The sequence below is a fragment of the Leptosomus discolor genome, chromosome 16, assembly GCF_034619465.1.
Source record: "Leptosomus discolor isolate bLepDis1 chromosome 16, bLepDis1.hap2, whole genome shotgun sequence".
In the NCBI taxonomy this organism is placed as follows: Eukaryota; Metazoa; Chordata; class Aves; order Leptosomiformes; family Leptosomidae; genus Leptosomus; species Leptosomus discolor.
In genome coordinates, this window is record NC_141406.1 from 3,487,464 (window position 1) to 3,511,143 (window position 23,680).

Consider the following 23,680-nt stretch of genomic DNA (forward strand, 5'->3'; position numbering starts at 1 on the left):
TAAAGTCTCGAGGAAGGGAGGGAGGGAGGGAGGGGAGCTGCCAACCTGCCCTGCCCTACCTGTGGGCAGCGAGGATGCCGCTTAAAAGTTGGTCTTGAACCAGTTGCCTCCCTTTTCCTTCTCAATGCAAGCGGGCGCAGCCTGGCTTTGCCTGCGAAGATTGCTTCCCCAGCTGCCATTGCCCCTTTTCAGCTGTTTGCTGGCTGCGGCTGCCAGAGCTGTCACCTCTGCAAGGACTTCTCACCATCCCACGAGGTAGAGCTGGGACTCTTGACAGCTCACACAGGCTCAGCGCTCCCAAGCCTGTCCCAACTGGCAGCACACTCCCCCCCCCCCCCCCCCCCCCAGCCCCATAAGGCTCTCCAACGGCAGGGATTCTGCTCAGTCCCCAGCAATTTTGGTTATTCTTATCCCTGGAAGGCGTCTCAGCTTTTTTTCCACGGGTGCTCATTATTTTTTTTGTGTGTGGTTTGGGGTTGAAAGGATCATCTCCTCCCCTCCTTTCTCATTGTGTACCCTATGGTCTTGCTTCTTGCAGCACTTGGCAAAGCGCAGCAGCAGCAGCTCGAATCTCCCTGTGTTTGCAGAGCTGAGAAGGAAACGGTACGTTGAGGCACAGCTGCCCCCCCGCCCCAAGCAGAAAGCTCGTGGCCTGTGCTATTTGGGACTCAAAAGCTTTGCAGTGAACCTTGGGAGTTACCTGCCTGGGTGGGAAGAGGAGTCCCGAGAGCCTGTGGCTCTCATGCCAACAGAGCCCTGGACCCTTGGGAGTGGAGGATGAGAGCGGCGAGTCCTGTCTCTGCCAGCAGCAGCACCAGCCTCTGGTGGATCCAGCTGAGTGCTGGGCATCATCAATGCTTTCTAATGCTTAGGAAACATCAGAGAATTTATGAATCCCGGCATTACTCCGTTTCTTTAATCAACTCTGCTCGTGTTTTCCTGGCTCTGATTGCTTTCTGAGGTCCTCTTTTCCTCGAAAAGGCCATCCTCTGATGTGTGAACTTGAAAGCAGGCTCCTCCTACACAGCCCCGTCCCTTGGGGACGTTGGCATCTCCGTGGTGCAGTACGTTCCCCTCACCTTTGCGTTGACCTTACAAGCGAGTGCTGGCAGGAAAGCTCTTTGAACCTCCTTTTGCAGAGCTGGAGCACCACACTTAGCAGCTGGCTGTCATCTGACACGCTGTATGTGACCGCGGTGCTGCTTCTTAGCATCAGCTTTTACTCTTTCCAGTGTAGGGAACCTTCTGCTTGAAGCAGAGATGTGGCTTCTAGGAGGTACGGAGGACATTGTGGCCATTCAGAGGCAGACAGGCGGTGGTGGGAGATGGTCTCCTGAGCCCTGTTGCTTGATAACAGTGCAGGAGTCAGAGGAAAGCTCATAACTTGGCCAGTGCCCCTGCTCAAGCAAAGCATCTCTTCTTGGGGAGTTTCTACCTGCTTCCATCTTGTTTAGTCCCTCAACTCTGATATGGGCATGGCAGCTTGTGTACCGGCTTGGAGAGCTGTACTTACCTGTGTTGCCTCTAAAAAATGGGATCTTCTGTTGAAAGCCCCTGGCCTGGAAGCTTTGCAGCAAGGAGAAATGAGGTCCCTGCTCTGCCACCAGCTCCCTGCAAGCTGGGTGTCCCTACCTGGGCAGCCAGTGGTCAAAAGCTGTTGGAAATGCCCGCTGTGGGGAGGACAAACTCCAGCCCTTTTGGACCCCGGTTGGCAGGTTATTTTTAGGTGTGTCATCACCTCCCTTTTTCCCTCCCAACATCCATGAGTGCGTTGCAGCTCCTTCAGGTCAGCTGGTGCCGGCGTTGCTGGCAGATGCAGAAGGATGTGGTGGTTTCTCTTCCTTTTCTGTTGCCTCACGTTCACCTTCTCAACAAACCTGCGGCTGCCACGCTGCGTTGACGGCATCTGTCAGCAAGGTACAAGCGCCTGCTCTTCTGCCTGCCACCGATTGTGAACGCCCAGGGTTGTTGTGATGAGCCTTCCTGAAGGTTTGGGGGGAACAGCAGAAAGAGGAGAACGGGGAGAGCTTACACCTCACCCCGCAGGTGCCCCGCTCAGCGTTCAGCGTTGCCTTTAAGCTGTTCTTGCCCAGCTCTGCCCTCTTTCGCATTTTTAGAGCAGAGCTGTGAAACGCTCAGGCTGTGTGTTTTTGTCGGGTGGTTTAATTTATTTTATTTTGTATTTTATTTTATTGAAGAGGCTTTAAATTGAGAGGGCAGGCAGGGCTGGGGCAGGGGGATGGGGAGCGCTGAAGCAGACACTGAGCCTCAGCAAAGTCCATTTGTTAAATTAGCGAGGTTGCATCGGCAGGGTTCAGCTTCCATCCTGGGCTCTGCCGCTCTTTTTCTCCAGAAATAGAGTAGAAATGTCCTCGTTGAATCCCACCGTGGCTCAGGTAATGCTTGCACCGTGCGATTGCTCCCTGTCCTCCTGTCTTCTGAGAGTTTTCCAAGTGACCTGGAAAGATGTGTGTCCCGCTGCATGAAGTAGCCTCTGAGCTTTAGCCAGCGTTGTAGTTGTGGCAGACTGGGAAAGGGTGACCAAAGGACTGGGCATGCCGGGAGCGAGAAGAAAGCAACCATCGTAGCTTGACTAGCAACCGATTTTGGGGATGGCATGGGCGAATCAAACCGTTATCGGAGTGAATACGCTGAAATATTCTTCTGCTCACGTTGCTTTTACAGTACAATGAGAAAAAGCTGATGTTTTGCTGTTGGTTGTGTCTCTGGAGGGGATGGTGGTGGTCAGGGGAGCACGGCGGTGTGGTGGCTCCCGGCCTGCCTCGCCGATGAGCTGACGTGTGCCTGTTTTCAGTGCTTTGTCGTCTTCTGATCCCTGGCAGACTTCGGATGTGGTGGGGCTGGGCTCTTTGGAGGCTAACCTGCGCTCAGGACGTCTCAGCATCCTTATTGTATTTGAGTCACCAGAACAGGAGCACTTCATTCGAGCTCCCACATTCTTAATGCATTTGCATGCATTTGATCTTCCCTACATGTTTCTCTGTTCTCCTGATGAAAATAATTAATCTGGTTATTTTTTCGAAGTCATCCTGAAGCTTTATAGGGACAAGACTTAAGTAAGGATTCTCTTTAAAGCAGAGCTGTGTTAAAATAGCTGTCTGCCTATAAATATCTCATTGCTTCTATATTTATTCTCTTCCAGCTCAGTGCAGGAGGTTCTACAGTTGAATCTGAGATTTTTTTTTTTTTTTTTTTTGACTGTTGATGTAGTTGGTATCTTAACAGCAAGGCTGCTTTCTCCAAAGGGTGCCCTAGGTACCCCTTCGGGGGGCCCACAAGGCATGGATAGATCTCCCTTTCTGTGTTTACTGCTTTGCCAGTCATACAAATTTCCTCTTGTCTTTGAAACGAGCTGACTCATAAAATCCTAGAGGAGTGGAGATTTGTACCAGGCCCTCCTGTGAGCACTATTTTTAGCATAACTTATTTTTGACCAGAGCTGCACTCTGATCAGGATTTTCAAAAGAGCCCAGGAGAGATAAATCCCCAAATCTCAGCGCTGCTGGAGCTGTGGGTTCCTTTGAAATCCTGACCCGCTGGTGATTACTGCGGTGACTCGGTGGCTCCTAAGCCCTGGTCCTGCAACGTGCTGCATGCGGGGAGAATCGTGGCTTACGAGCGCAAGCTCTGCGAAAGGCTTTGCAAGCGTTGGAGGCTCTCAGTGAAGTCCCTGCAAGGATGGAGATTTCCTGAGGTTTGGGATAGAAGGGTCACGGCTGCGGTCGTTCGTACATCGTGGCGAGCGCCGCCGTGGGAGGGGGTGTATCAGAAGCTGTAGTTTGGGCAGGGTGCGGTCCTTGGAGGTGGGTGTGGTGGGAGGCTGGGGAAGGCTCAAGTGAAGTCCTCTTTTCAGTTGTCCTGATAGAGCCGGTCCTTTCTGCACTGTGCTTGAATGTCTTTTGTCTCCCCCAGGGAAAAAAAAGTTGTAATAATTACAGTAGCATCAAGAAGAAAGCTGTTAGTGAGGTGACATCACAGAATTTGAGAGTGGCCAGAGCCCAGATGGAGCCTCGGCAGGGCTGGCACGTGGCAGCAGGGGAGTAAAGAGCCCTGCGGTGACCAGGGCTGGGCGCAGAGCTCTCCTCTCTGTAAGACAGCAAAAAAGGAGAGAAGCAGCAGCAGCAAAACCTAAAGAATATTAGAGTGGGATTTTTTTGACCTCTCTACTGGTTTTGAACGACCTCTTCAGTCACACATGTCCAACAGCGGTTGCCTTTAAGTCCTCTGAGTCACCAGCTCCCACTCTTTGAGACCAGCAGCTGACTTCAAACCCCCAGCCCTCTTTCGGATTTCAGTCCAAGGCCAACAGTGCTGTTTAAAAAAAAAAAAGTTAGGGGCTTCCTGAAGCCTACGGTGTTCCCCAGGCCAGCTCTGCACCTTCCCCTGTGCCTTGGGAACTGGCTTGGGAATTTTGAGCACTGAGCTGTGGAGTTTTGGAAGGAAATCTGTTCGTGCTTTAACTAAAGAGTGAATCATTGTTGTCTTTAAAGCATGAGAATAAATGCCAGATAATACGCAAGCATCTTCTCCGGGAGGTGCCGATGTGCTCGGCGAGTCCTGGGCCTTTTTCTTTGATCTCGTCGGCTCTAAAATAGATGTGTAACAATAGGTAGATTAAAAAAAAAAAACAACCCACCTCCCCACCCTGTGTTGGACCGGATGGCACACGCTCCTCCATCAGCGAGGACCAGGAAAAAGGCAGGACAGATGCGACTCTGCTTGCGCAACGCCCCGTGGGCAGGCACGGGTGGGAAGGGACCTGCAGGAGAACCGGGAGCTGGCTTTGCACTTGGAGCAGGAGGAAGAGGGGAGCGAATCGGGAGACGACCCAGTCCCTCCCCGTGGCCGAAAGGCGCGCGGATGGCGTTCTGCACGGTGACACCTCCTGCCGCAGGCGCCCACGGGCTGGCGGCGCTGCCCTCCTTCCTTCAGCCCCGCTGCCCGGGTCAGTCCAGGCGTGGGAGCCAGCTCCGTGGGGCTAAATTGCTGTGACGGTCGTACCATAGCAACTGTACCTGTCTGCCTCTGCCAGCTGCGAGCCGGGGAGCTGTTGGAAAATAATCATTGTTTGGGAGGAGCGGGAGGCCAAGGAGCGGCGAAGGGAGGCGGCGAGACAATGCGGTGCCGCTTCCGCCGGCACGGCAGATCTGGGCCGAGCAGGGAAGGGAAAGGCTCCTTTTAACATCAGCCTTTAAAGCAAATCTCTTTAAGGAACTGAATCTCTTGCACGACGTTAAACCTCGCAAAGTAGGATTAAATGCGGCAAAATTAAGAAACCAAACCTGGTTGCAGCACCTGTTTAAAAATGACTTAAGTGGAGGGATATTAAAATTTTAAGACCTGCTGCTGTGCTGGTGATGGAGGATTTAAAAAATAATAATTACGGTTGGGTTTTTTTCCTTTTTTTGCTTGGTTTTCAGAATTGGCTTCTTTCTGTTTAGCATGCAGCCTAATTGCGTAATTACACGATAGACTGGAGTAGAATTTAGTGTGTGTAATACCAGTTATAAAGAAGAGCCCTAATTATGTATATCTTCTCAGGTAAATAATACATCAGGGGCATGGAGTGGCCTAATTACTGTTCTGAAAACCTGCCTAATGACTAATTTACTTGGAATTTCAGAAAGCTTTTGATAAGGTCCCTCATAAGCAACTGTTAAGGAAAATAAATCGAGAAGGGGTAAAATGTTTTGCTACATTTTTAAACAAGCCGTTGAAGCGACGGGAAACAGCCACTGCCTTCTGGTCTTGCCTCTTTAGGAGAGGGAAGGTCCCGTGGCTGCCTGTTGGTCTGGGGCCAAAGCTGTCGCATTTTTGATCCGGCTTCACCCTGAGCGCCAAGGGAGGCTGCTGCTGACTGAGCCATCCACAAAAAAACGGGACTTAGCGCTAGCAGGAGTCTTGTGGGTAAATCCACAGCTGCTTGGAAGAAACCCATCCACGTCCCTGTAGTCTCTGGCACTGGCAGTGTTTGTGATACTGAACATCTTTTGAAGATTTGGTCCGAAATTCAATAAATCCAAAAAGAGATAAACTTTGCTTAGTTTTCTGCACGTGGAAGAGATGGGGAGCAAGGGCAATCCAAAAGCTCAACCAGCTTTTCCAGGGCTGGTTTCTAGGTGGATCTCGTGGGCTTCCTCCGTGTGCTGGAGCTGGGGCCAGCGCTGCCTTTAGTCCAGGGCGTGTGGGAGGCATGGCAGGGAGGCACAGCGCTGAAACGTCAACCAACAGCACGGATAAATGAGTCAGTCCCTGGTTGAGAGATGGGTGCTGAGCTGACGAGGAGGGGTAGGAGATGCGAAGACTTGCAGGTAGGAGAGAGGAGAGTCCTGGCGAAGCCTTTAGCTGGCACAGAGGAATCCTGAACCAGCAGGAGGATGGGGATGAAGGAGGAGAGATGAGGACTGCCTGGTGCAGGCACCGGTTTTAAAAAAAAAAAAAAAAAAAGGAATTAAAACCCACCCCATCATTTGGAAAACGCTCCACCACGTGTATCGCAACGCTCCCCCTCAGCCCTGGACCTCGGGCTCTCTTCCTTCGAGCTCAGCTCTGCCCCGCTGCCTCTCGACATCTCCTGGTGCGGGCAGGTTTGGCAGCTTGGGCTGGCTCACCCCCGCTGCCGCCTCCTGCTTTGCTTTTGGGTCTTTTTCTGGAGATGTATTTCCAACCGGAGGAGCCGAAGAGATGAGGGGGAGGGGAGTAGAAGGAGGGAATTAGCACCGAAGGGTCCTCTTCCGAGCAGCCACGGCGGAGATAAAGCAAGAGGATCTGTGTGTGTAGCCGGCGACATGCTAATTGGCTTTTCTTCCCAGCAAACTTTGCAAATGATGCTCTTTAAGTCGTCGGCGAGATAAACAGTTGCCGTGGCAGGTGTGCCGAAAGCGCCGTCTGGATGTAATTAGACGCGTTTGCGAGAGCATCCTGGAGCCATCGAATGGCGCCGTCCGCGCCGGGCGCATCCCAGGGGGCTCAGGGGGCTCGTTCCCCCTCCTCTGCCCCGGGCAGGCCCGCTTTCAGAAAGCGTTGGTCGCTTCCAGCCGAATCTGGGGGGATGCGAGGTGGGGATTTGGCTGGTGCTGATTTCCTACAGGTCTAGTAGAAGTCAAACCCGAGGGAAAGGTGGTGTTTGTGCTGTAGTGGCAGAAAGGTGGAGAGTTTCTCTGTAGGACACATCGGAGAGTCTCCACGTGGGACAGGGAAGGGATGGTCACCCAGGCTGAACACCACATACCCCATCACCATGGCCCACGGAGCAACATGCCGCTTGTGTGCCTTTCTCTGCCCCCAATTTTCCCATCAAAGAGAAGTCCCGAGGTTCTTCTCCTTCTTGCAAGCCCGGGTCACCCTTCTGCAGGACTTCCAACTTTTCTGCTGGTTTTGCTGTGGGGCTTTTGCTTTCTCATACTGAAGATGCTCAGTTCATGTTGCACGGGGTTGGTTTTTTTTTTTTAAATCACGAGTCCCTCTGCTGCTTTCGTGGATTGATTGAAGTGTTGTATGTCTGTGTGAGGTTGGTAGACAGCAGCTGTGGCTTTGCAGGCAGTGAGCTGGAAAAATGGGAGAGGTGAGGCATTGCAAGGTCGCCTGTATGGGGGAGCAGAGGCTGAAAAGGAACCTGGGGTCCTTGCTCCGTTCCCCAGCATCACTGATGGCTGCTGGGCTCCTGCTGCAGCATCTCTTAGTGCTCGCTCCTGCCTCATCAGGAGAACCTTCTGGTTTGAAAATGCTATTCCTGACTTTTGTGGGCCTTTTACGTAGGGCTGCATTAAAGAACACTCCTGTTTCAGAAGTCTTGTTTCTGAAAGACCCCTGTCTCCTGGGGAGACAGTTTCTTTGAGTCTTAGGAGCCTCCCCACTTTGTTTCACTGTGTTACTTCACTGCCTGGCCAAGCGGTTCATTAAAGCTTCCAGGGAGCGAGTTACAGGTGTTTGGGGAGGAGTACGAAGCTGTATGCTGTCTGTATACCTATATCCAGCTGAAAATGCAGGAGGTGTTTGAACACTCCTGATCCCACGTGAGCCGAGGATACCGGCTCAAACAGCTCTGAAATCTTGTCGTGGTGAGGCTTCCCACAGCTCCCACCCCAAGCAGACAGGGCTGTGCTTCGTTTCAGCGGCGCGGGGGAGGTAACCCACCGCATCCACGAGCGTGGCACGACCGCCAGCTCCTGCCTGGAAGTGCTTGGTGCCAAAAAGAACCGATTTGTGGTGAAACGCTGTGGCTGGGCTCGGACACGTGCCCCACCAGGGCTTGGCTTCCCTTGGTGTGGGTGGCCAAGGAGGGAGCCTGGCTTTAGACCTTTAGCTGCAGGAGGCTCTGTGTAGCGTGGCCAGTCCTCCCCTAGAAAACTGGCCTCAGGGAAGGGGTCCATTGCTTGGAAGCAGCTGGGCTCAGAGAAGACAGTAGCACTTCTCCCGGCAGCAGGAGGCTGGCACTGAAGGACAGGAATCGCATAAAGCGAAACCCCGTTGCGCTGCGGCAGCAGATCAAGAGGCCTCCAAACAGAGAGGATGCTCCTGGGCAAAGACGAGAGGAAGCTGGAAAAACTGATGATCCAGGTAGTAAAGAACAAGGCGCAGACGTGGCTGTCCTCCCGTGTACTGCTGGCTTTCCCAGGGGTTTTGATTTGATTATCCAGCAGGAGCGTTCGGCGCAGGTGAGAAGCTGCTGCGGGAATGAAGGATCAGCTTTGCCGTGGGGCGGGGGCAGGTGGGGACCTGCTTCCCAGCGTCGCTTCATCCATGCAGCCGTGGGCTGGGGGTCTACTGGGACACCTGGTCTGCTTCGAAGTCCCTCCACCCAACATCTCCTGCCCCCACGGCTCCGCCGGAGATGGAGGCGGTGGTGGCTTGCGCTTGGTGCAGCGTGTCAGGAGGCTTGGCTCCTGCCTTGCCCTCCTCTGCATTCAGTTGCTAATTTTCAGAGGTTACCGAGGAGACGTTATTGATGATGATGATGATGATGATGATGATAATGGTAATAGGGGAGATAGGTGGCAGATTTAATTCCTGAACTCTCTAACAGGATTTAAGCTAACAAGAGAGGAGGGCTTTTTTCCTCCCTCTCTCCTTTCCCTTCCTCCTTTCAGATATTTCCTGTGCTGGGGATAACAACACCAAGGAGTGTTAAATTGGCTCTGAATGTCCACCCCTGGCTGTCCACATTCTTGTAACGATTTCATTAGCTTGAATTATCCACGTTATTTTCTTGTAATGGGATTAGCTGTACTGGAGTCAGCTGAAGTCCTGGAGCGGGAGGCGGGAGGGACCTTCTGCTGCGTATTTCATTAACTCTCTCATGCAGGGGGTGGAACTGGCCACGGCTCAGCCCAGGGGCAAAACCATTTGCCAGGGTCCTGCGTTCCTAAAGGAGGAAGAAAGAAAAAGAACCATTATTATTTCCTAACACCCCCCCACCCCCCATAATCAGCAAAGAGGCGCAGAAGCAGAGACTGGTAGGGAGGTAATTTGTTTTGGGAGGGAAGGTCCTATTTGAGGGTGAAGGGGGAAAAAAAAATAATGAAATGAAGACGACCAGTGCAAAGCGATTGAGTGAGTTCTGCTGGGCTGATGTGTGGCTGCAGCCCGCTGCTGGGGAAGAGGTGGTGCAGCAAGGGGAGGGAAGGGAAGGACTTCTGTCTCTCTTGGACTCGGCGTCCCCTGCCCAGAGCCGTATCTGATGAGCGGTTACGCTGCCTGGCTCGTTCGCTTGAGCTCTGTCCTAGGGCTGCCAGCAGTCACAAGGGGGGGATTTAGGCAGTGTCAGGGCTTGGGGATGAGGAGGCAGCGAGAGGAAAGGAGGGGAGAGAGGAGGAGGAGGTGATGGCGGTAGATGGCAACCCACAAGACGGTTGGCAGCCTCGCTAGAGGTTTTCGTCATCGACTTTCCAACGAGGTTATTGCTAGTTTGTTGTTCTCGAAGGGGCACCAGAGAGGGGGGTTTAGGCGTGCCCCATGCGGTGGGATACCCGTACATGTCTGGAGAAACCTAAGGGTGATTTTGTTTGTTTGGTTTCCAAGGTGGTCTGCTCTTCTGGCAGCAGACAGCAGTTGGTCTTTCCAACCATTGCGTGGATTCGTGGTGTCAAATGTGCTTTCCCCTACAGAATTTGGCAACCCAAGAGATCTCGATCAGCTCGTAGCTGAGGGTGCACCAAGATCAAGCGTGATGAACACATCTCTCTGTTTGGGACTTGAAAGTAACGGTTAGGGCTGGACAGGTCTTGGCCTGTCCCAAGCAGCTTGCAGTTTAAATGCTCCCGTTTGAGATTGGGAATGGGATGAGATGGAGGGAACGCTTCCCAGCTGGAGTAATGTTTACTGTGATCTGGAGGTACCTGTCTCATGAACAAGCATGTGCGAACGGCCGTGGGGCAGTGATGGGGCCAGACTTAGACATTGAGGGCTGAGCAAGGGTGGGGAGAGACTTGGAAGCAGGGGGCAGAAATTCAAGCAAAACCCGATGGGAAAAGAGGAGCTGTGAAAAGAATTGGTGGAGTCAGCAGCAGAAGATGGTGCTGGCACTTGTGTGCCTGGCAATACTGAGGTGGAAGCACAGAGGATTTGGGGCTGTGCCTGTAGCAGGAGAGCAGTGATGGAAGGGGGAGGGAGCTGCAGGGTGGGAACTTGGGTGTCGTGCTGGTGGAGGAAGGAAGAGGGTTTCTGGAGACCACCTGTATCCCTGTCCTCCTGGGTCCTCTGGCTGCTTGGCCACGTTGATGAAGGATGTGCAAGCGCCTTCTAGTAAACAGGCAAAGCCAAGTGAGCAGTGTGTTGTCGACCAAACTGGAGTGTGCTCTGTTTAATAGCAATATAATGTCCTATAATTAGCAGACAAAGGACTTGCCTCCCAGCTGGCCTGTGCCAGAAGGATATAATTACAATCCCAAGGAGTGATGTTCCTCTGACCTGCAGCCAGCTTGCTGCCTACATCTTACAGCGTGGAGAAGAAATGTACTTCTCTTCCCTCTGTTCAGCCACGGAAGCAAGGGGGTGGGTGCAGCACCACTGGAAAAGCTTCCAAAGCATCGGGAGAGCGGCTGATACTCGGCAATGCCATCTAGAAGTGCTGGGTGGGAGGGAGGGGTTGTCCCTTCTGGCATCTCTGGGAACATCGTGTGTTCCAGCTGAGCTTGGGAGAGGTGGCTTGTCAAGGGAAAGGTGGTGGCTGTCCTTATTCTGCAGCCGTGTGGATCATGGCTCAGCCAGGGCCAGTACAGGCTTTTGCTGGTTTCCCAGTAAATCTGGATCGGCACGAAACAAAGGTTCTCGTTTAGGAAATATCTTACTTGCGGCATTTGTTTGGGGCTGTCATCCCTTCCAGCCAACGGTGTGGAAACGTGCCAAGCCTGGGAGAGCAAGCCCAGGCGTGAGGGTGGGTTTTGCCAGCCTGGCTGGCAGGCTGCCCATGGCACACGGGGAGCACAGGCAGAGGGAAGGCAGGAGAGCCCCATCCTCCAGACCCATCCCGCACCCCTGCAGGTGCTCTGCCCTCCCCTCCCAGCCCTGACCCCCGCTCGGGATTTTTGAGGACGTCTGTTTGTTGTGAGTGGGTGGGGAAGGAAGCCAGGAGGTGACAGAGCAGCGAAGTGCATGGCAGTTCACTGGGGGCTTTGCCAACCTGCCACCTCTGTGGCAAAGTTCCTCCTCTTTGCTTTTGTGTGTGTCCCCCCCCGTCCCCCCAAACTGCCTATATTAATTGTGAGCAGCTTCATGCGGAGGTCGGTTATACAAGGCATTTGGTTTTGCCCCACGCCTTGGCTGCACTCGTTACGGTGCCACCAAGAACCGTGGGGGGGCCTTGCTAGAAATCCAGTCCCAGGCCAGGCAGGTGGCTCTGGTGGGGACAGGCCTCACCAGAGAGGAGGTTATAGTCTTCTGTGAAGTTAAGCCGGGCTGACGGCAAACAAGTCCACGTCTCAAGAAGGAAAGGGCTTTGCTCCTGCAACCGCCACGTCCTTCAGTGCTTGTGCTGTGGCTGAGCCCTGGTGCAGGGGCTGGGGAGCACGTGGAGAAGCCGTGGATGCTGGTGGGTACAGATCCAGAAACCGCTCAGGTTTCACACTCCCGCTAACTCCGGGGACCTCCCTGTAAACCGGCGTGCTCGGGGTGAGGAGCCTGGCATGTTGCTGTGCCCTGTGCCAGCAGTGGGGTTTGGTGCCAGCGCTTTCTGATCTCTGTCCAGTTGGCCACGGAGAGAGGAGAGAGAGATGGGGAGAGACATCAGCTCCAAGAGGAACCCCCACCCTGGGGCACGTGCTGCGTTTTCACGCCGTTTGCACCCATGGGAGCGGCGTGCTGGAAGGGGAGGGAGGTGGCAGCGACACCGGGTCTGAGTTGCTGTGAGGCCCCCACCTCCACAGCCATCCTCACCCCTGCGTGTTTTAAAGCAGCTCGGTGGGATCTTACGGGCGAGCTGCACTTTAGCAGCCCGTATCAAAGCTGCGGGTTTTTTTCCCTTCCCTGTCGTTTTGCTCAGGTTTTGCCCGAGTGATGAGCCTCATCCCTTTTCCTTCTGCCATCCCTGCTCCTGTGGCTTTGCCCATGGCAGCCGCGGTGCGATCTGTGCATGGTCAGCTGGAAGGCTGCAGCGTTGATGCAGCCAGTGTGGGAGCCAACACGGCGGCACCTGGCTTCCCTGGGTACCAGGAGCCCGGCATGGTTGGGGGGTAATTGGGCTCCCTCCCGCCTCTGTGTCTCTCCCCCCAAATCCGGAGGAAATAATTGGAAAAGAGAGGTGTGAGTCTCTGCCTGGCGCTAGAGAGGAGAACATTAAAGGCCCGAGCTCTCCACTTCATTCGCAGCTCCTGGGATGGTAATTGCTGTGTTGTGGTTTCTAATTAGCACCGCAGTAGGGGGGAGGGTGTTTTACTCCGCAGCCCTGGTGGGGTCAGCCCTGTCTCTGCCGTGCCCCTCGGCTTTCCTCGCTCCCCTGCTTTGCCTGTTCCCCGTCGGGAGCTGTGCTGCAGCCTTCTCTGCTGGACCCATCTCTCTGGGAGCTGCTGGTGGGTACCACTGTCCTTCCTCCCGCCATCCATCTGCTCAGGGAGATGCTCAGGGCAAGCCCTGCTCTGGATCAGGTCCCCACCGCCTCCACGTGTCTCCCAGCGAGGGTAGCTCAGGCCAGTCTGAGCTGGGGAGGAAGGGAGAGCCAGCTTCTGCCACCTCTGCCCAGGCTGATGTGGGTCACCGTGGCTTCCCCTGGGACCCTGAGGGTCTGTAGCTGTCCTGCTCCTGCTGGGCACCTCCTTGCCCATCCTGCGCCTTGGGTCTCGGTGTCAAAGGGAGGCACGTGGTGGTTTAGTGCACAGAGTGAGGGCTGTCTGAGACCTCTCCCCTTTTAGCAAATAGTCTGCTCCCCCCAGGCAATGCCGCTGATGTTTTCCACAGAGCGATAGACTGGAGCCAGCGCTCCCCTGCCTCTGCCGGCCACCGGCTCTCCTTCCTAGCTAGGTGGTCATCTCCTTGGGCCAGGAGCGTTCTCATTACCTCCCCCTTAACCCGTTGGAGATCCTACAGGGATGCTGCAAGCGAGAGGAGCCACCTGCCGAGCTCCCAGGGGCCCCCATCACCCGCACCCCTTTGCAGGAGGACCCTCCTGCTGCTGGAAACAACGCGGTGCTCCTGCTGCTCCCAGAGCCAAGCATCCCCCCCCCCCCCCCCCCCCCGCCTTCTCCGCCGGCCGAGGCTGCTCCCTCGCCTCCGCTCGGGCTTGTTTATTTGTTTGCGTAGCACCAGCTCGAAGTGGGCAGAAGGAAGAGAGGGAGAGAAAAGCACCAAGGAGGAGACGTGCAGATTCATTTTGAGGCTTCATAATGGTGCATTTACACACCACGTTGCCTAAGGAAATTGGGTAGATGAATGCCTGGTCATGCTGCCAGTGCACCAGGTTAACTCCCAGGATTTAGCTTATATCATTTCACAAGAGCGTTTATGGCCTTTACTGTGTTTATTCCCAGGTGCTCTTTGGCACTGCTGCATCCCAGGCTCCTTTTGTGTATGCACGCGTGTGTGTAGATTTTCAAATAAAATAACACATCTATTCAGACCCGGTCCACATTAAATATTTATTGCCTGCCGTTTGTGCATATGTGTTTGATAAATGGGCGTAAGGGGAGGGGAGGAGAAGGGGAAGCGGGAGCTCGGATGCAGGGAAAGCGTCGGCTTTGTCCTGGAATTTCTCCAGGGGATGGCACTGGTGAGGGGTGTCTGGTGAGCGCTGCCTTTGGGTCTGTTTTCAAGCTTTTTTGGGGCAAGGTCCAGGCTGGTGGGATGGCTGCGTGCTTTGGTGCTCAAGCAACAAGTTCCTTCTCTAGGGACGGGCATGCCATGACGAGGTTTCCCCTGGGTGGTGGCCAAGCACTAATGTGGCTAGCCCTACCCCGCACCCTCCAGCTAAACAGGAACCCCCTCATCTCCCTCTTCCTGACTTTTCCTCACGCTGGCACTCCAAAACTTGTCTGAAATGCTGCTGGGTCTGGGGCTTGTTGTGCAGGACTTGGGTCTGCTGAATTCACCTGTTTGCCTTTACACCTTCAGCAAGCTTAAAAAAACCCTCAGTTTATTCCACCCCATGGAAGAGGCTGCAGAATGGGAAATGCAGGTACCCAAATAAAGTGTTAGAGCAAGGAAATCCAGTCTTAAAAACGTTGCCCCGCATCGGTGGAGCAGCGGGATGGCACCTTTGTGAACGCGGTGCCTACAACAGGCTCTGGGGGTGGAGGAGCTATTCTGGAGAGAGAATATGTCCTTGCAGGGCTGTGCTCTGGCTCATGCCTGTATCCTGTCCGCTCCAGCCCTTCTTCAGAGGTGCAAATAAATCTGTTTCGATGTTAGCAGCCCTGCCTCCTGGAGAAGCTCTTTGCCCACCCCAAACAGGGCATGGCATGCAGGCTGGGTCCTTGGTTAGTGCAGGTCTCCTAAAGGGAGGAGAAGCTTAGCACTTAAAGAAGTTTTTTGCTTTGTTAAGGTTTGAGACTGGAAAAGATGGCACTTGAAATCCAAGCTGAGTTTTCAGCTGTTACTGGGTGCTTTGGACATGGGGCTCCCAGGGAAGCAGAGTGGCCGCAGGGCGCCACTCGCCTTAGTCCTCAGCAGCGGCAAGCCTGCAGCGTGGGTCTGCAGCTGGGAGTGCTGTGGTCTGTGATAAAATGATGGTTCTTCCCTTGATCTCACAGTGCCTTTGCTTTTCCCTCTCTAATCCACAGCACCTTTGGAGAGCTGAAGACTGTCCGGCTGCCCAAGAAAATGGCAGGAACGGGATCCCACCGGGGCTTTGGGTTTGTGGATTTCCTCACCAAGCAGGATGCCAAGGTGAGATGTAGTCCTCCCCCTCTGGCACCTTCCCAGCTTGGTCTCGGAGCAGAAGGGGAGGAATGGAGCCTGGAGGCTCTGTCCCACTGAGGCTTAGCCCAGATTTGGGGCAGGCTGTTACCGTTCGCCAGCAAAGCTGCACTGAGGCTGAAACCCCCCTGTCTTGGTTTGAAAAGACAGGTGTCTGCGGAGGAAGGCAGGAGCCTCCCTTGAAATGGAAAATGCAACCCCCTTCCCTCCAAACTATTATAATTTTGAAATTAACGGGCCTTCAGGCAAAGATATGGGGAATAGGAATAACAGTTCTTTACATATATATATATATATAACACAAGGCAGGGAAAAACAAACAAGCCACTGGTTTACACTGACAGAGTCAGGAATACAACCTGACCCCCTGTTAGGGTGGCAGTAGCAGTCTGATAAGATGCTGGCTGCAGTCCTCCTGAAGTGATGGGTGTAGTTCTGTGGAAGCAGCGATCAGGTAAAAGGGTCTGGTCTTCCTCCGAAGGTCCAGCGGTAGGTAGGTAGCTCTTGTCCTCTGGAACTCCAGTGGGGGGAAAAACTCCTCTGGGAATCCAGTGGCAGAAGGCTGCTAGGGTGTTGGAGATCTCAGTTTTTATTTGGCCTGGACTGCTTGGCTCCTTCCCCCCGGGCGGAGCATCTCACCATGGGATGGGGAGTCGTGAGGCAGTTCCTTGATGGGCCATGAACAGGAGATAGTCCAGGAGGGAGTTACCGATGGGTCAGGCGATAAGGCATTGTTGTGCCCAGTAACAGGAGATAGTCCAGAGGGGGGAGGCAGGGAGCACCGCCCCGCCTGGCCTCAACAGCTCCTGAAGATGGTGATAGAATACTTTTTTTTTCCTTTTGGCACATTTTACACTGTAACCCAGGACACCCCTTGTGGGCAACCCCTGGAGGTTACACGACAGAAACTGCAACCTGTGCCCCGTAACGGACATAAGTACGGTGCAACTGGTAAAATGGCTAAAAACTCTTGTAATATAGAAAGACAGGGGATTATTTGGCAGGTTTGTCAGAAGCGAGGTGAGAAGGGATGGTTTTGACCCGTTAACACATCAGAAAACTTGAATACGTGTCCCACGTCCACCACCGCCTTGGTTTTAGGGGACTTTTGGATATTGTGGCTGTTTACTGATTTGTAAACTGCGCAAAGCCCACGTTCCTCAGTTCCTCTGTGTGTTTTGAGATGCCCTGTGAGCAGCCTGACCCTGGTGTTTGTCAGAAAGCGAGTGTAACAGAAGAACAGTAGTTGTGAATTGGTCAAAAGGTTGGGTAAGCAGAGAAAGGTCTGTGCCTGCTTTGCCTTGCTGAACACAAGAACAAAGATCAAGTTCTGTAATACAGTCATTGTCTTGGTCCAAAGAGGGAATCTAGCTGTGCTGGTCTGCGCTGGCTGCTTGACAGCAGTATGGAAAATGTCAGCAGCAGGCAGCGGTGCCTGGGAAACACCTTTCTCAGCACCAAGAACTGAGCCCCTGAAGCCTGCAGGCTGAAAGCGTATTTTGCTTTAACCAAAAAAATGCAGACCCCATCAGTCCAATATCTTGACGTTTTTGCAATCTATATGCGCTTTGTGCTGCAAAATATTCCATAGTATTTTAAGCCAGGATAGATTGCTGTTCAAAATGCTCTTTTTTTTTAAAGCTTTCCTACATGTTTTACGTTCCATATTTGCAGAAGAAACAAGGGAGTTGTAGCCTGTCTGATAGCATTTTGTTCTTACCCATTGCCAGAGCTGGACCAGGCATGGTCTGTCATGCACTGGGCAGAAGAGGGTCCTCAGCCCTGCTGTAAGCTGCTGTGTGGGCGCTCCCAGCACCAGAGCAGGGTGGGTTTCGCCCCTGCTGCTGGCTCCTGGCTGTTCGCACAGTATCTGGAAGAGGAACGGTTGTGGGCACAAGCCGAGGGATGTTATTGCTGAAGGGAAGGGCCGTGTGGCTCTGCTGACTCCCTGAGACTCCAAATTTTCAAGACCGCGAGCGGACACGAAGGAGAGAGTCGGGGGGAGCAAGTGCAGCCTGTGTTTATGTTTTTAGACAGGATTCATTGATCTGCGATCACAAGGGACTATTAGATCATCCGTTCCAGTCTGACCTCTGGTATAACACAGTACATAGAGTTTCTTTCTTAGTCCTGTATTGATCCTAATTCAAACTTCCTTCCGCTCAGCATTCATCCTCCCCTTGGGGGCCAGCTCGCTGGGCAGCGTGGGGTGCAGCGAGCCCCTCAGGAGCGCGGTTCCTCTCCCTGCATGGTGAGCTGTGCCTCTGGCTCTGCTCAACACCAGCTCTGGGCAGCTTTGCCTTAACCTCTGCTTCACTCCAGAGTCTTCCAGGCTTTGTTCCTGGGTTTTGAATTAATCTTTTCCTAAGGAAACTGGAAGCATTTGATGGAAAGGTGCGTACAGGGACCTGGCTGGTCCTTCACTGCCGCTCAGCTGCCGGTTTGGGTGTGAACGAGACAGGACCCACTTTTCTGCTTGGTTTCTGGAGGAAACGGGTCACAGGCTCAGGGTCTGCCTCCCGTCCTTCTTGATCCGCTTGGGGACCTGGTGGCTGCTTCCAGCTGCACTGGACTGACGGAGGTCGCAGCGGTCGGAAACCCCTCCGTGAGCGCTGGCAGCGAGCTGGAGGGGAGAGAGCCGGGCAGGGTGCTTGTTTGCTTGGGCCACCGCTCCCGGAGCTCGCAGAGGCCACAGGAGGCGAGCGTGCAGGGAGCGAGATGCCCTGTGGAAGATCGCTTGGGGGGGTTTTTCTTCTTTTCCAGCAAACCAGCTCGTCTTCCTTTTTCTTTTTTTTTTTTTTTTCTTTTTTTTTCCCCCTGCCCTCATCTCTTTGAGGGATTTAATTGTCTCACAAGTGGCACATCAAGTACACTCCATTGGCCGTCTGGAAAAGGATGCGCTGTGTATTGATGAATAGGATCCTGAATATTGTAAACACAGACATAATTGGCTTAGAGTTTATTGCTAAGTGAAATGAGAGAGGAGGGGAGCGGGACTGGAGACCTCTGAGCTGAATAGCTGTGACTATCAGTGACGTTTTTGCTCAGAAAGGTAATCTGGAAATCGCTTGTAAGTGTCTTATAAAACATGATGGTTTTGTAATAGCGTAGTTAGGGTGGCTTTGTTGGGCATTTAAAGCCTGTGACCTCCCGTGTTTGTCTTTTTCTCTGAGCAATCGTGGCCGCTGCGGGAGCTCGTGCAGAGATTTTTCCAAAGGCAGGACAGAGGTGCGGGGCTCCCCCTCCGAACTCCCCAACGCTGTGCCTGCAGACCAGTCAGACCAGTTTTGTCCCCTCGGCCTCCCCCCGATGCTCTGCCACCCGCTCGAGGAGAGCCAGCCTTGCTGAAAGGTGCTGCCACGGGAGGGCTGAGCGCCCAAGCCGCACTCATCAGGCAGCGGGGCGCCTTTGCCTGCGGGGGGGGGGGGGGGGTGACGTTCAGACAGGACACAGGATGCTGCTGGTAGTGGCAGTGTCTTCTCCTCACCATCTCCTGGTCCTTCAGAGCCCCAGTCTCACGCCTGGCTTTCCCGCGGTGACATCTGCAGCCAGGGCTGTCTCTTGGGACGTTGGATGGCTCCCAGGGTGATGGATGGACTGTGGCTGGGAGTGTTACACCACCATCAGATGGGATTAGCAGCCCCCTGTCTTCTGTGTCGCAAGCATTTAACAGATCACGGCACACACGTGCGAAGCCAGGCAACGGGGAGGAACCCATGTCAGAGACAGCAACGGGAGGGACAAAGCAATATTCACAAAGAGGGTTTGTATGCCTGCTGATCGAGCCTCTGGTTTTAAATCTCCAGCACCAGCTGACCCCTAGCTGGGAGTGCAGGGAAGTTAGGGGATGAGAAGGGGAACTTTGATCCGTCGGCAATAACAAATTAACTCTGGTTAAGGAAGCATTAACCGATTGGTGTGTTTCCTGACGTTCCCTGTGCAGAACTGTTGTCGGATTGTTTTTATTTTTGAACTATTAACTGGAAGCCAAGTTTCCACTTTTCTCCCATGTTGATATAAAAATACATCTGGTCTCCAAATAGAAATTGCCCATGCGGGAAAGACAGTCAACCCTTTAAAAATGCACGTGCATGGAAGGAAAAATCCTTGTGTGCAGCTGGCATCACAGAGAGCATCCTCAGCTGGGACCGGTTCTTGCGAGGGAGGGAAATTTATCAATCTCCTGATGTTGTTGACCCTTTGTCCCTCTAATGACTCCAGCCCAGAGGCTCTTCGGCTTGAGGATTTAATAGGGCGAGAGGGAATCTATAGGCAGAGCAGCTCTGTCCTCCAAATTAATATGGCATTTAGGGATGGAGCTGTAGCATCAGGGGTGACAGACACCGTGGTCCAGTCTCTTGATCTCTGCCTTTCCAACACGCCGGCGCAGCAGGCTGTGCTCCCAAGCAGTGTGTGTCTTGTCCCAGCAGCCTGGGTTTCACGGGAGTTTTATCGGCCACCCTTCATTTTGAAATTCTCTTTCTGAATCCCGCAAACATTTTTAAGCTGCTGTTCCAGCCTCTCCCCTTCCTCTCTCTGCTCTTCCCTGCTCTGTTCGCCTCTCCATCCGCCGCCTGGGCTCTAGCCCTGCCCAAGCTGGACTCAGAGCTGGTGATGAAATCCTGCTGCACCGAGCCATGATGTTAAGTTCAAACCAAACTCTGCAAAATCCTACTCAGCAGGGTTCAGAAATGGTGGTTTGAAGCATACTTGGCATCTGGTTTTCTAGGGGGAGGAGGCCGTAGGGTTTTCCTGCAACCCCTAAAGCATTTGGAAAGCAAGAGAGACCTGTGAGGAAGTTTGCCAGCACTCTTCAGCTTTCAGTGTTACCTGGCAGTAGGTGTATTACCAAATGCAGCAGCTTTAATGAAATCCTTTTTTGGGGCATTTAATAGTGAGCCTTGTGTGGTGGAGGCTCCCCTTTTCTTAAGGGTGTAGGATGATGGGAAGCTGTGGCAATCAGAAGTTCTTTTCCGGCGAGTCTCTCTCGTCTGAGCAGGCGCCACATCCCTCTTTATCCCTAGTTCAGATACAGCTAAACACACCTCTGGCCATTCGATGCTTTGGTCTTCAAAGGAGGTGTTGTAGGAAGGCAGACACTCGGGAGGAGGAGCCGCACCCTGAGAACAGCTCCTGCCTCCAGCCCCACTTTCTTTGAGAGCCAGCTTGCTTGTCCTCATTTCATATTTCTCGTGTAACTAAAATACATTTTTTTCCCCTACCTGTCTTTTCATTTGGAATAGCAGCAGTGCCAAATTTCCTCCTCCTCTCGCTGGAAGATTTCCAGCAATGTGGATATATGGGGATGGCATTTCATCCCTTTGTCTTGTAAATCATCGGTGGTTTCTCTTGGTTTCCCCCGAAAAAGTCTTAATTCCTCTCAGAGCAATGAAGAGCTACGTTTTATTTTTTAGCTCATTTCCAAAGGAAGTGACATTCACGTGTTTTCACCCGAAATGCTCTGCTTCTCTTCTGCAGCCCCGGCTCCGGGAGCCCATCTGGCAGACGGGGCCGTGGGGAGCACGGGTCCCAGCACACCCTTTCCTGCGTGGGCTGGAGCAGTGATGGGCTGAAGAGATCCCTGTGCTCTTGGCATCCCGAGCTTTGCTTTGTCCTGGGTGTGAAACACCTCGTTTTGGGATTGCATTTGGCTGGGAAGGGCCGATGTCACCAGGCTGCTGACAGATGCGCGTCTCCCGGCGGGTTTCTTGCATGCAACGCAACTTGATGGCAGCATCTGCCTTCCCTCTTGCTCCATGACCTTTCCCAGTGCTGCCTGCAAAACGAGAAGGTGCCTCATCCCAGACTGGGCTGCGTGTGCTTGGTGGGGCGTGGAAGCAACCCTGCAACGAGGAGGACGTGGCAGAGCAAGCGGCTCGGAGGATGGGAGCCCACCAAGCTCTGCAGGTTGTACCACTCGCCATGATGGTGGACACATTCAGCATGGTCTGCCCTCCTCCATGACCTGCTGCAGAGTGCAGGGAGGTTGCTGGCACTGCGTACTGTCTTCCAACCTTCCTCTTCCTTGTGCTGCGGGAAGTGAGAAATTAAAAAGTATAAATTAACAAATGAGACCCGGCGATTAGAGCTGCAGTTGTTTGCCAGGCTCTGGAAATGGCTCTTTGTGCCAACGTAAACAGCCATCACAACTCCCTACTGCCACCTCCCCCCGAGTGTTTATTTAAGCCAGCACATTGCTCTGCTAATTGGATACCATTCCAAGTGAAAATAGGCCTTTAAAACAACAGCAGCGGCAAATAAAAACAGCTGTAGCGGCAGAAACACCAGCCAGGCCTGCAGCCCTTCGGAGGGGAAGGCGCCCCCCCCCCCCCTAAAAAAAGGAAGGGCACTGCCCTGCCGGGGTCAGCCCTGGGGAGCTGGTGAATGTGGAAGGTGGGAAGCTCAGCGGTGCTCCGTGCAGGTGGAGCTGGTGCTCCTCGTTTCTCTTTTTTTTTGTAATGAATGAGAATTGTATGAGTGAAAGGGAGTGGGAAGGAGGGAAAAATGCAAGTTATTGAGTGCTGGTCACTGGAAATGGGGGGGGGGGTTGAGTTTTGTAGCCCGGTGGCTCAGGCAGGGTGAGGAACGGTCATGGGCAGCCAAAGCCTCTTGCAGGAAGAGCCCCTCTGCCCAGGGGTGTGACGTTTGGGGACAACCACAGGGGGTCAAAATTGCCGTTTAGCAAATGGCTCGGAGGAGAGGGCTGGGCTTCTCCAGGACAACTTTGGTGCTGTTTTGAGGGCCTCCAGATGGGAGGGCATGTCCCTGATGGACAGCAGGATGTGTTTCTGTGGTCCTGTAACTGCTGTATTTGTTCCAGGGATGCGAGTTTCCAGAGTTTATAACCTGATTTAATCCCAGCCTTAGCTGGGGTTTTTAAAAGAGCGTTTAGGGCTCCTTTTCTCGACCCCTGTGCCCAGCCATGTGTTGCGTTGCTGTGGAGCACTTTGTGGGCCCCTAGGGATGAAAAGGTTTGCCCAGCGTGTTTGTGCATTTGCATTACGGGCCCAATCTTGCTCCGTCCTGAATTTCCTTGAAAGTCTGGGGGAAATAAAGACAAAGTCAACCTTCCCTGGATCGAGTCGCTGGTTCCTGAATGCCTCTGCGGGTTGCCTACAGGCGTAGAAAGCCGACTGAGCTACTGTGCTGGTCGACATCAGCCAGAGATTGTAACTGTACTGGTGTTACTAAGCAGGCTCTAACAATGAGGAAACCTCTGGATTTCCATAACACAGCAAACCACCATAGGCAAAAGGAGAAGGGGGCTTCTGCGTTGGCTCCTGGCTCTGCCACATTTGCTGCCACCATCACCAAACGGTTGGTGAGAGGAAGGCGAGCTTGAGCTTCTTCAGACTTGTTGCCCCTGCGCAGAGAGCAACCTCCGTACTCCCACTTGAGCTGCGCTTCACTGCGGGCCAGCGGAGAGAACAGGCTGGGTGCAGGGCTTGCTCTGCCCGTGCTGACCCAGCACTGCTGCCTGTGAGCCCCCTGGTTTGCAGTTGACCCACCTAGTGCTACCCCGAGTCTTGACGGCCTTTCCAGGCCGCAGCTTTCCTGGCTCGGCGGTGGTCCCAGGGTGATGCAAGGCTGCAGCCAGCCTTGAGCTGCTTGCTCTGCTGGATTTCAGCCTGCTCCCTAGCGAGCAGCAGCAGCCTGCAGGAGTGGCGACGGGCATTCGCTCTGCTGCAGGTACGTAGAAGATACATGATTGAGTCCAAGCCACTGATGGAGACGAATCCTGACCCATCGGAGCAAAGTGCTCCAAGGAGGATGTTCTCTGGTGGCCTTTTAGATTCAAGGCGGAGGGAGGGACATCTTGGCTTTTCCCTCAGGTGAACCTGGTTTTATTGTCTCCCTTATGGTTTTGTTGGGGTTTTTTTTTTTTTCCTCTTCATTCTGCAGAAAGCGTTCAACGCCCTGTGCCACAGCACACATTTGTACGGCCGGAGGCTGGTCCTGGAGTGGGCAGACACGGAGGAGACGGTGGAGGCCCTGAGACGGAAAACAGCAGAGCATTTCCACGGTAACGTAGCAGCAGCCTTCTGGCCTGTCGGTACAGCCCCGGCTGGCCCCGTCCCATCTGGCACACGCCGCCAGCTCACGCCAGCCCTTTCCCCTCTGCTGCTGGCTTGCTGGAGCTGGCAGGTAGATGCTGAAGCCTGCAAGTGCAGGGGGAAGCAGGAGGCATCCAGGCCACAGGCTTTGTCTGACAGCTCTCTGTGTGCGTGTGAGCCGGTTAACTCTCCGCGTGCTGGCACGGCCGAGGCACCTCGGTGCCACCTGCAGTGCTTCTGCTCCGTCCGCCTGCACCCCAGGA

The 23,680-nt window shown here is 53.7% G+C and overlaps 1 protein-coding gene across 1 annotated transcript in view; it reads left to right on the forward strand.

Annotated features, from left to right (window-relative positions):
* The window catches only part of RBM19 (RNA binding motif protein 19), a 63,079-nt gene that overhangs the window by 32,262 nt on the left and 7,137 nt on the right, over positions 1-23,680 (forward strand). The window contains exons 22-23 of the mRNA XM_086474071.1: positions 15,228-15,333; positions 23,266-23,386. Coding sequence (XP_086330197.1) covers positions 15,228-15,333; positions 23,266-23,386 — 227 coding nt within the window. The remainder of the gene's footprint in view (positions 1-15,227; positions 15,334-23,265; positions 23,387-23,680) is intronic.